Source organism: Tamandua tetradactyla, chromosome 15, assembly GCF_023851605.1.
Source record: "Tamandua tetradactyla isolate mTamTet1 chromosome 15, mTamTet1.pri, whole genome shotgun sequence".
NCBI classification, from domain to species: Eukaryota; Metazoa; Chordata; class Mammalia; order Pilosa; family Myrmecophagidae; genus Tamandua; species Tamandua tetradactyla.
In genome coordinates this window covers 74949158-74960624 of record NC_135341.1, presented here as the reverse complement: position 1 = coordinate 74960624, position 11467 = coordinate 74949158, and the positions used below count along the sequence as shown (strand labels likewise).

The 11467-nt window shown below is 47.0% G+C and overlaps 1 protein-coding gene and 1 long non-coding RNA gene across 2 annotated transcripts; one reads left to right on the top strand and one right to left on the bottom strand.

Moving 5' to 3' along the window:
• Positions 1–809: 809 nt before the first annotated feature.
• On the bottom strand, positions 810–2520 carry NUDT16 (nudix hydrolase 16). Its single transcript, XM_077130417.1, has 3 exons — positions 2346–2520; positions 1943–2212; positions 810–1110 (listed from the first exon to the last, which is right to left on the bottom strand). Exons 1-3 carry the CDS (start codon positions 2481–2483, stop codon positions 931–933), a joined length of 588 nt encoding a protein of 195 aa, XP_076986532.1. The 5' UTR covers positions 2484–2520; the 3' UTR covers positions 810–930.
• A 148-nt stretch (positions 2521–2668) lies between these two features.
• LOC143657571 (uncharacterized) lies at positions 2669–7294 on the top strand. Its single transcript, XR_013162903.1, has 2 exons — positions 2669–2814; positions 4900–7294. It is a non-coding gene; the product is annotated as an uncharacterized LOC143657571 (long non-coding RNA).
• The last annotated feature ends 4173 nt before the right edge of the window (positions 7295–11467 follow it).

The window sequence follows — 11467 nt, the reverse complement described above, 5'->3', positions numbered from 1 at the left end:
TCCTCAACCTCATGTCCCATTGCTTACTATATTCTCTTTTACATGGGCAGGCACTGGGAATCAAACCCAGGTCTCTGAGGGCTGCAATTTTTTTTGCTATACCTTGCTACTCCTCCCACTGAAAGATGGAGTTTCATTCCCCTCCCCTTGATGCAAAAGAGTTTGCTGATGTGACCAATGCTCTAGGGTCTTGGAGAGCAGGTCCAATGGTGTCTTGTTGATCACTAGAGTTCCAGTATCTTATACAATACCTGGCATTTAATAGGTGCACAATAAATATTTTATGAAAGAACTGAAGAGACCTGAGGCCCAGTTATAAGCCCTTCTTTCCTGTGATGCTTTTTATGAGGCAGAGCTAGACAGGGACTGAGTCAGTTCCCAGAGTCCAAGGGGTCCCAAGGATGAAAGGTCCGGAGTGATGGAGGGGGTAGGCAGGGAGGGAAGGTACCAGGACTCAGAGGTTTCAGGGGCGAAGGAGTTTTCGGTCCTCTCCCTACAAACATGAACTGGGCTAGACTCGGGCAAGAAGCCATGCAGGAGTGTGGGAAGAGACATCCCCACATTTACACGCACCTCCCCAGCAAGGATATAGTGACAGGCCAGGACCCACCCATGCCATGTCCTGGTTAAACTGGACCTGACGAAGCCAACTGTGCATTTGCCTGCTGGGAGTGAAAGAGCTCCGTGTGTGCAAATACACCAGGAGGAAGCAGGCTCTGAGAGCTGGCCTGGTCCCTGGGATGATCTGCAGATTTTTGCCCCTGAGAGCATAAGTTTGGGGGAAGTGGGGCAGGGCTCTGCTCAGAACATATTGCACATACTTCTTTTAATCTGTTATCATCTCCCAAAAGAGAAAACATTGCCCTTTTTCCTCCCTCCCTAGTATCAAGGTCCTGATCTCAGGCTCCATGGGTCCGCGGAGGGCTGCATCTAGTGACGAGCTGGGATCTTCAGGCCCGGGACAGAGCCAGACTCCAGGAGTCCCAAGTCCTGCAGGGCTTCCAGCAGCTGTTCCCGTGCAGCGCCGATAAAGGAATTCTCCAGGAAGGCAGGCAGGCCCCCTACACCATCCCGCAGAGTATACAGGGGCACCCGCACCAGGCCGAGCACCTGTGAAAAGATGGGGACAAGGGACACTAGGAAGCTGGCAGCCCATGCCCTATCCCCACTCTCTCTCCAGCAAGATCTTCCTAGACAGAAGCCTCCCTCCTTATCAGCCCAGTAGAACCAGGCCGAGGTTCATGCCTCAGTGGGACCTAGTGCGCCCAGCCTTATGCAGGAAATGGCCCAGGACATGCCATCCAGCTCCATAAATGCTAATCCTAATCCTTCCCACGTCTCTCCTCTAGGCCTTTAGTAGCTCCTGTTTCCAGGAGGCATGTCTGGCCCTCAACAGAGGTGACCAGCAGCATCATTGGGAATTAATGAAAAATGTAATTTCTTGGGCCTCACCTCATCCCCCAGCAAGTGTGGGTGTGAAGCCTAGTGAACGGTATTTTAACAAACTCCCCAGACTATTCTACTACCTGCCAAAATCTGAGAACCACTCCTACACACAATCCGTCCCCCTACTCCCCTAACCTTAGTGCCACTCTTTCACCCTTAAAGTATCAGACCATATCTTCTAACCCCCCGAAAAGCAGGGGCTCGGAAATAAGGGCTGAGGACGTGAGGCCTGGCGGTTGTCCTGAGGGCACTGCGGAGCTAGGGAGGGGGTGGTCGCCACAGAGGCCAGTGAAGGGGGGTAAGGGGAAGATCTGTGCGGACAGGCCAGGATGGCTGTCTGCTACTCATCCAGATGTGAGATGACACACTTTCACCGGGCAACCAGGGGACTGGGGGAGGCCAGAAGGCGCCGACCTCCCTCCAGGGAGGATTTCGGCAAAGAGCACGGGTTCAGGGGCGTGACGGGCGCGGGGCGCAGCTTCCAGACGGGCCCCACCTCCAGCCCGTGGTCCTTGGCCTGCGGCGCGCCGGCCTCCACCGCCGCCAGCTGCTCGGGCGTCAGGCGCTTGGCGTAGAAGTGGGCCACGACGCGCGGCCCGGCGCCGGCGTGCGAGCTGCGGTAGTCTGCGCGCCCCACGCGGAACGCGGCCACCGCCTCGCCCAACTCCTCGCGCAGCTCGCGATTCAGCCCGTCCTCCAGGCTGCCATCCCGGGCGTCCACGAAGCCGCCGGGGAAGCCCAGACGCCCATCGAAGCGCATCTGCATCTGCGGGAGGAGGAGGAGGAGGCGGGGGTTGGCGGGGGTTGGCGCGGGAGGAGGGAGGGGGCGCCCGAGGCAGCGCACCCCGGGGAGGGCGCGGGGCGGGGTAGGGGAGTGGCCGGGCGCGCCCCGTCCTCACCAGCACGGCGTAGCGCAGCGGGATGCGGCCGAACAGCAGCCCCTGATCCGGCGCGTAGAGCAGCGCGTGGCACGCGTGCCGCCAGCCGGGCCCCAGCGCCAGCGCCTCGGCCAGCTCCAAGCGGCGGCTCCCCGCCATGGCCTGACGCTGTCCCCGCGCTGTCCCGACAGGCCTGGGCGGGGCCTCGGGGATTGGCGGGGCCCAGGGGAGGGGCCGGCGCGTGGGGGCGGGGCGCGCGGCTGGGGTCCCGACCTCGCCGGGGGCGGGGCTTGCGGGGCGGGGCGGAGTCGCGGGCCGCGGGGCGCGCGGGAGACAGGAAGCTTCTTCCGGGTTGGACCTGTCGGGGGGGCCACGGGCGGGGCTCGGCGTGTGGCCGGAGCCCGGGCCTGGGAGGCCGGTGAGTAGATGCTTACGTCATAGTTTGGCGTCTGCCGGACTTCGCGAGGAAGTCGGGAGGAGCGTGGCGAAGGTAGGGTGGTGCCGCGTGAGCAGGGCTTAATGAGGGGCGAGTCCTGAGAGCTGGAGGAACAACGTGGAGTGGCCCGGGAACTGCACTTGGTTTGGTCTGGATGGCAGGTGAAGCAGGGCGTCGGGGTTGGGGTTAGGAAGGGAGTGAGGCAGGGATGGCTTCTGCGGTGTGGCCTGTCGTAGGGCAGTGGGCATGGAGAGGAGCGATGGTGGAGGCTATTTGTGAGTGGTGGATGGAGGGGCCTCGGCGGCTGACCGGATGCGGGCAGAAGGTGGGCTAGCATGAGGCCTCAGTTCTGTCCTGGAAGGGCGGTGCCATTTTTTGAGATGAAGATCAGAGGAGAGAGGTGGCCACGTTTAGTTCTAGTCTGAAATAGAAGTGCAGTAGGCACTGGGCAGCTTCATGGGGTCGTTAGTTGCGCAGAAAGTGGGGCCTGGAGATGTCACAGGAAGAGTGGGTGAGGAGAGAGCTGTGTGGGAAACCCTGGGCACAAGAAGGAGGACTCTGACGTGAAGACCCAGACGCCTTCTGGGCTTTACCCTCAGACACTCTCAGACCATTGGAGCTGTGGGATCCGGGAGGCTGGCCCCGGTACTAGGGAGGGGCCCGAGGGCCTCATTTTGAAGAATTGGGATTCAGTAGCCCCCACTCCTCGCTAGGCCAGGCCATCCTTACTTTTTCTCAGGCCCTGCACTGTGCAGATTACCCCAGGGCTCCTTCAGACGCCCTGGGCAAAAAGGCACTGTCTGTAAGTGGCAGCATGTGATAGGAAGAAACCCAAGAATTCACCCAGACACAGGTTTGTGACCTTAGCAAGTCACTTAACTCCCTCAGATCCCCAGTTGAACATCTGTTTTATGGAGGTTGTTCTAGTTTGCTAGCTTCTGGAATGCAATATACCAGAAACAGGATAGCTTTTAAAATGGGAAATTTAATAAGTTGCAAGTTTACAGTTTTGAGGCCATGAAAATGTCCCAATTAAAGCAAGCCTATAAAAATGTCCAAATTAAGGCACCAACAAAAGGTTGCCTTCACTCAAGAAAGGCTGAGGAAGCTCAGGGTTTCTCTCTCAACTGGAAAGGCACGTGGTGAACACGATGAGAACTCTGCTAGCGTTCTCTCTGGACTTCTTGTTTCACGAAGCTCCCCCGAGGGCATTTTCCTTCTTCATCTCCAAAGGTCTCTGGTTGCGTGGGCCCTCCTGGTTCTCGTGGCTATATCGTCGTTCAGAAGCTTTGTCCAAAATGTTTCCTCTTTTAGAGGATTCCAGTAAACTAATCAAGACCCACCTGGAATGGGTGGAATCACATCTCCCTCTAATCCAAGGTTAATATCCACAATTGGGTGAGTCTCATCTCCAGGGAGATAATCTAATCAAAACTTCCAACCTACATTATTGGATACGGATTAAAGAAACGGGGCTCCCACAAGATTGATCAGGAGTAAAACATGGCTCTTTTAGGGTACATAAATCCTTTCAAACCGGCACAGAGGTAATGTGAATTTTTTAGTGACGTTGAGAAGTTTAGAGCACTTAGTAACAGTCCCTGGCCCACAGTACCTGTAACTGTTCTTGGAGTTGAGGGTGGGGTCACAGTGCTGAGGATTATGTTAAAAGGCTGAGGGTTGGAATTTAGCCACACTCATCAGGGTCTCGACACTCGGGGGGGATGAGACACCCTGACGTCTTCCTTCCTAGCTTAGTTGTGTGGGCAGCAGGGCAGAGGCAGCGTCTGTTAGTGCCAGGCACCTGGATGAAGGTGATGAGGCTGCAGGTGTGACATGTGTCATTAGTCTTCTAGAATTCCGGGGTGCTTGAAAATATCCCTGGTTAAAACTGCCAAATCCACGGTGTCACCTCGTTCATATGAATCAGAATTCCTGGGGATGGTGCTGGGCATAATGTTTCTTAAAATGTGTTTCAAGTGCTTCTAGGTAGCCAAGATTGAGAACCAGTGCCTTACCCTTCGCTATTAACGTCCAGAAGGTGGCTGACTTGGTTCTTCTCCTAGACGAGCTTCCTTTAAGAATTTAATATCATGTTCCTCTTCCAGAACTTCAGACTGTTGTGCTTTTTCTTTCCAGATTGTCCGAGGAGGTTTTTAAAGATGGAGTTAGTGATTTCTAAGGCAACATGAGGAAAAGCACTATAAAACCAAGGCCTCGGGTAATGTGGCAATGACTTTGGAGACCAGAGCTTTTTCAGGATGAACGACTAGAGGCCTTGACATCCCTCCCGAAACTGCTCTCTGCCTCTGCCAGGAGAGCTGAACCTCTGCTCCTCCACCCCACCCTCAAGGGATCAAGTGCCAGGAGTCTGGGGAGAGCTGAGCAGTGCTATGTGCCTGAATAGCCACTTCAAGCCCATAACAATCCTCAAAAATAAGTAATAGCTCAGTGGTTAGCATTGGAGAATGCTAGGGAAGAAGCTCATTATTTTTTAAATTATGGGGAAAGAATTAAGCATTTATCCTGCCTTTCTTATGTATGGGCTGTCCCTCAGGACTACCAAGTAGTTGATGAGAGGACATTTCTTTTCATAGAAGTATTCCAGCTAATCAAAGAAGAAGTAAGGAGCCAATACAAATTTCACGATTTTTTAAATTTTAAAGAATGAATGAATCCGAGGGAATGATCATCAGTGGCTGTTAGCATCACCAAAAGAGAAACAATCAGATATATTACACCTCATCACGGGAGAATGTACCATCTGCTAAGAAAGGATCTTGTCAAAAAATTGAACCTGATTCTAGATCTACCAACTTATAAGAATTATAAAGGAGCACATTCTTAAAAATACCAGGGAGAGGCTCATTGATCTCTGTGATAGTGATTTAGAGTTGGAGACATCAGTATGAACTCGTGATTAGCTTAATAGAGATCCAGATGGCTACATATATAAATATTTATAGATATATCTATATACATGGGTTAATATACACATATATCCTTGGTCTGTCACCTTGGAAGGCCTGGAAGCAGTGATGACCAGAAGCACACCTAGTGCCCAGGTCTTGGTTTCTAATAAAAGGAATCTGAACTCTTTGGAGACAGAGCTGATTCTAGCATTGGGGCAAGAAATAAAAAGAACGAGCCAGGAGCATCTTGTAGTGCCAGAAAGTAAGAAGATACACACAAAAGCAAAACAAAACATTGATGAAGTATGTCAAAGGGACACTGGAGCCAGCTGAAAGCTCCTATTGGCGCAAATCATAACAATTTGAGTAACAAAATAAAGTAGTACTGGATTATAACCCAAAATATAAAATACATAGCCACGAGTGCACGTCCATAATGATATAAATGTTTGAATGAATAATGAAGTGGGGGAGAAGCGACAAATTTCTCGTGCAGAAGAATTCAAAAACTTGTAGATATTCTGCTCTCAGGAGGGTGAAGCGCAACTCCCAGCTCTGTAAGTGTGGACTGTGCCTAGTGCTTTACTTCCGCACAGTAGTGTCGAAACAGGCAGGGGTGGGGAGGGGAATTAACGTTACAGTGGAGGAACCTGACAGACAGCACCTCAGCCAGGTCAAGGTCAGCGTCAGTGGTTGTAAGTTATGTTGATAGACTGTACTCTGGATATAATGTGATGAGAATAGCATGGCACCTATGTGTAGTCTTCCTCCAAAAAAATGTATGGAAAAAAATTCCAGTACAGGGACATTCTACAAAAACATTTCATCAGTTCTTAAACTGTCAAGTTCATCTCTTTTAGACAAACTGTCAGAACCAAGAGGAGTCTAAGGAGATACGACAGCTAACTATAATTTGGTATCCTGGATGAGCTCCTGAACAGAAAGAGGACAATAGATTAAAAACTAAGGAAATCTGAATGACATACGGACTTCTGTTAATAATATTGTCTCAATATTGACTCATTATTTGTAACAAATGTGCCACACTAAAGTAAGATGTTAGTAATAGGGAGACTAGGTGAGATATATGGAAACTGTTTGTACTGACTTTGCATTTTTTTTCTATAAACGTAAAACTTCTAAAAGATAAAATTTAGTTTTGAAAAAATCAAGAGGATACAATCAGTGAAATCTAAAGTGATGGAATTTTTAAAGGACAAACAGCCTGGTGGTCTCTTCAACAAATGCATTATAAAGGAAAAAAGAGATGGGGATACAATCTATGAATTAAGAGAAATTGAGGAGATGTAAACTGAAACGGTTTGACCTTATTTGTATCCTAATTTGAACAAATAAAAAGTGAGACAGCGGGGGCAGTATGAATACTGATTGCATATTCAATATACAGGCATTATTCATACATTTTTTAGGTGTGGTAACAGTATTGTGGTTATGTTTTTGAAAAGATTCTTTATCTTACTGAAATATTTATAAATGGAATAATATGTTTAAAATACTCCACTGAGAGGCGAAGTGGGTGGGGACATAAAGTAAAATTGGCCATGAAGTGATTATTTTTTAAGCTGGGTGATGGGTCATTAAAGGTTTATATTATTCTCTTTACTTTTGTATGTGCTTTTTGTTTTCCATAGTAAACATTTAAAAATAAAAAGATCTTTGGCTTCTCTTGAAGTTACAGGTAAAGGTCATAATTTCCATTTAAATAAAGCTTTGCATTTCACAAAATCCTTTCACAGAGAGGATTCCTTTGGTCTAGGGAGAGGGAGAGGGAGAGAGAGAGGCAGGATCTCGGCCCACTTTTTAGGCAGGAGAAAGACTAACATCTGCATATGCCAGGTCCACTTAAATCCTCAAAAGATTTTCCAGGAGCTTCAGATGCAGAACCAAGGTTGAGAACCACTGATTTAGAAGAATATGTGATGAGGGAGGGCAGATATTACCAGTAGAGAACTCCCAGGTACAACCAGTTGAGGTTTATCCAAAAGGACATCCTGGAAGGGCTAGATGCTGTTTTTCGTTATTATTATTATTTAGGCATTTATATACCTGAAATCACATCCAGCAACCATAAGGAGGTGGTATTCTTCAGAACCCAGCCTTATTCTAGGTTATTTGCAGATCAAACATCAAAAATATTCTCTACTATGTTAGCTGGAGCCCATTAGGTAGATTCATTTCATTATAAGGGAAGAAATTTTCAGGCAGCTCCAGCATCACCCATGGACCTCTACCTGAATACCCCACAAACACCTCAAACCCAATAAACCTAGGAATGAACTCAGTATTTCTCCCACCTTCTGTATCTCCAGCTCTATGAATTGCCCACCCCTCTGCCTAATCACTCAAGCTTGAAACCTCTGAATTATAGAAATTTCTTTACTTTCCTCCCCCACCCACTCAGTCCTCAGTTCTTTCTCATCATCTGTACTTGCAATGCCCTGACTTGGGTCAGGCCTTCATCTTTCCTAGACTACATCTAACTGCCTCCATGTTTTGCTTCCAGTCTCACCCTCTTCAAACCTCATCTCCACACAGTGCATCCTAGAACTAAAACCCTGCCTTGCCAGTAACTCTTCAGGTGATGTCTCTGGCTTGAGCAAACTCTATAGCTCAAATCTGAACTTTGCCTTCTGTGTTATCTATCTGAGTAACAGATTACCCCCTGTTGTGGACTGAATTGTTTACCAGGTTTGAACGTGTTCTTGGTCTTGGTCTGCATTCTGGTGGGTGTGGACCCATTGTGGGTACAGTCTCTTCAAGATACTACTTAGTTAAGGTATGGCCCAACTAAATCAGGCTTCAATCTGGATTATTGGAGTCCTTTATAAACAGTGCAAGTCAGACAGAGAGAAGCTATGGGGAACAGTCAGAAGCCAGAAGTCAACAGAACCTGGAAGAGAAAGGACAAGACATCGCTTTGTGCATTGCCATGTGATGGAAGAGCCAAGGAACCCCAAAGATTGCTGGCTAGCCAGAAGATACCAACCCTGGAAAGGAGCAAGCCTTCTAAACTCTGAAACTTTAATCCAATGAATTCCTGTTGTTAAACCAACCCGTTGTATAGTACTTTTTTTTTTTTTTAGCAGTGAGGAAACCAAAATACCCCCCAAAACTTAGAGATTTAATGCAACAGAAAGCATTCATTATTCTATGGGTAGTATGGGTCAAGAATTAAAGAATGGCTTGGCTGGGCAGTTCTGGATCAGGGTCACTCATGAGATTTTAGTCCAGCCAGGACTACAGTCAAATAAAGGCTCAACTAGGGCTGGAAATTTTTTTCCAAGTGGCTCCCTCACTTGGGTGGCAAGTTGATGCTGGCTTTGACAGAGGCCTCGGTTTCTTGCCACATAGATCTCTGTATAGGGTTGCTTCAGTGCCCTCACAGCATGGTGCTGGCTTCCCCCAGAGTGAGTGGCCCAAGAGAAGCAAGGTAGAACCTGTAATACCTTTTATGATCTAGTGTCAAGCCACACACCATCACGTTTACAGTATTCTGTTGGCCACATGTGCTCTCTCTGACACAGTGTGAGAGGGAACTACACAATATCAAGGTTGCGGATCATTGGGGGCTATCTCTAGACCTGACATGCTCACTCTTATGCTTTAGTATCACAGCATCAAAAGATTTCAAATTCCTAGAACCCACAAAGTTGTGTCCTTTATTTTTATGTTCCTCATACCTGCAAGGTCTTTTCCTCCTTCTTATTTGCATGGTGAATTCTTATCACTCAAAATTGTGTACCTGATCTTGATGCCCAGTACAGAATGGGACGTCAATATAGGTTGAGCTGAGATCCAAAGAAAAATTAGGCCATATCTGCAGAAGAGATGCTTATGCTCATGGCAGTGTTGTCTTTGAAACATGCTGAAAGCCAGGAAAGACGGAGTTCATGGTTCACCTGGGCCATTTAAGGAAAAACAAACATATCCATATTTTTTTTCTAGGAAGTCACAAAGTCATTTAATTGGGAGATAATATTTACCTCAGATTTTTGAAATTAATGCTAAAAAGAATGAAACCCATGGATTTGATGAAAAAATTTTAGAGCAGGGATATAGAGTGATGTCAAGAGAAGGACAGTGTATCAGTTAGCTTATTGCCATGATAATACTGTAAAGCAAACCACAAAATCTGAATACCATGCAGCAATAAACGCCGTTTGTGTTGTTAACTGCAAACACACCTGGAGTCTTCCGATCATCAAGACTGGGTCTGCTTTATTCTGTAGTGCCCAGGGTGCTCTGCTTCACTTTATGAGTTGGATGCAGTGTCTTAGCAACATGTCTCTCCTTTTCCTATGATCAGTGTGCTAGCTCATGGTGACAGAGATGCTAGAGAACATCTTTTACTACACAAACACATTCCCTGAATGCATCACTCATAAGCCAAAACAAGTTCCATGGTCAAACTCAAAGTCAAGAGGTGAGGAAATATACTCCCCCCATAAAGGTAGGAGAAACTATGGGTATACCTTGTTTTATTGTAATTAATTGAAGGTTTCTGGCAACCCTGTATTGAGCAAATCAATCAGCGCCATTTTTCCATACTCATTTGCTCACTTCATGTCCCTGTATCACATTTTGGTAATTCTAGCATTCTTTCAAACTTTTTCATTGTTAATATCTGTTATAGTGATTGAGATCTCTGATATTACTGTTACAATTGCCAGAAATTGCACTTATATAAGTTGGCAGACATAACTGATAAAAGTTGTCTTCTGTCTGCACCACTGACCAGTCATTCTCCTGTCTTTCTCCTTCTTGGGCTTCCTTGTTCACTGAGACACAACAGTATTGAGATTAGGCCAATTAATAATACTGCAATGGCCTGTTAAGTGTTCATGTGAAAGGAAGAGTCACACATTTCTCACTTTAAATCAAAAGCAAAAATGATTAAGCTTAGTGAAGAAGGCATGTTGAAAGCCGAGATAGGCCAAAAGCTAGGCCACTTGTGCCAAATAGCCATGTTGTGAAAAGTTCATGGAGTGCTACTTCAAAAAGTTCTTAAACGTGCTACTCCAGTGAACACACGAGTGATAAGGAAGCAAAACAGTCTCATTGTTGAAATGGAGAAAGGTTTAGTGGTCCGGATAGAAGATCAAACCAGCCACACATTTTCTTAAGCCAAAGCCTGATCCAGAGCAAGGCCCTAACTCTACAATTCCCTGGAGGCTGAGAGAGGTGAAGAAGCTACAGAAGTAAAGTCTGAAGCTAGCAGAGTTTGATTCATGGGGGTTAAGGAAAGAAACCGTCTCCATAACATAGAAGTGCAAGGTGAAGTAGCAAGTTTTCCAGAAGTTCTAGTAAGACAATTGATGAAGGTGTTTACACTAAACAGTTTTTCAGTGTCAATGAAACAGCTTCTATTGGACGATGCCATCTAGGACTTTCATAGCTACAGAGGAAAAGTCAATGTCTGGCTTCAAAGCTTCAAAGGACAGGCTGACTCTTTTGTTAGAGGTTAGTGCAGCTGCTGACTGTACGTGGACGCCAATGCTCATTTCTTATTCTGAAAATCCTAGGGTTCTTAAGAATTATGTTACTCTGCCTATGCTCCATAAATGGAAAAATAAAGCTTCGATAGCAGCACATCTATTTACAACAAGGCTTACTGAATATTTTAAGCCCACTGTTGAGACCTACTGCTCATAAAAAAAAGATTTCTTTCAATATATTCCTGTTCACTGACAATGCACTCGGTTACCCAGGAGTTCTGATGGAGATACACAATGAGATGAATGTTGTCTTTGTGCCTAGCACAACATCCATTCTGC

Bases quoted from the DNA above. Each gene is read 5' to 3' on its own strand.
- NUDT16 (XM_077130417.1), bottom strand. From the start codon at position 2,483: ATGGCGGGGAGCCGCCGCTTGGAGCTGGCCGAGGCGCTGGCGCTGGGG. The intron at 2,213-2,345 runs GTGAGGACGGGG...CTCCTCCCGCAG, and splicing joins CGCTGCGCTACGCCGTGCTG to ATGCAGATGCGCTTCGATGG. The intron at 1,111-1,942 runs GTGGGGCCCGTC...ATCTTTTCACAG, and splicing joins CCAAGGACCACGGGCTGGAG to GTGCTCGGCCTGGTGCGGGT.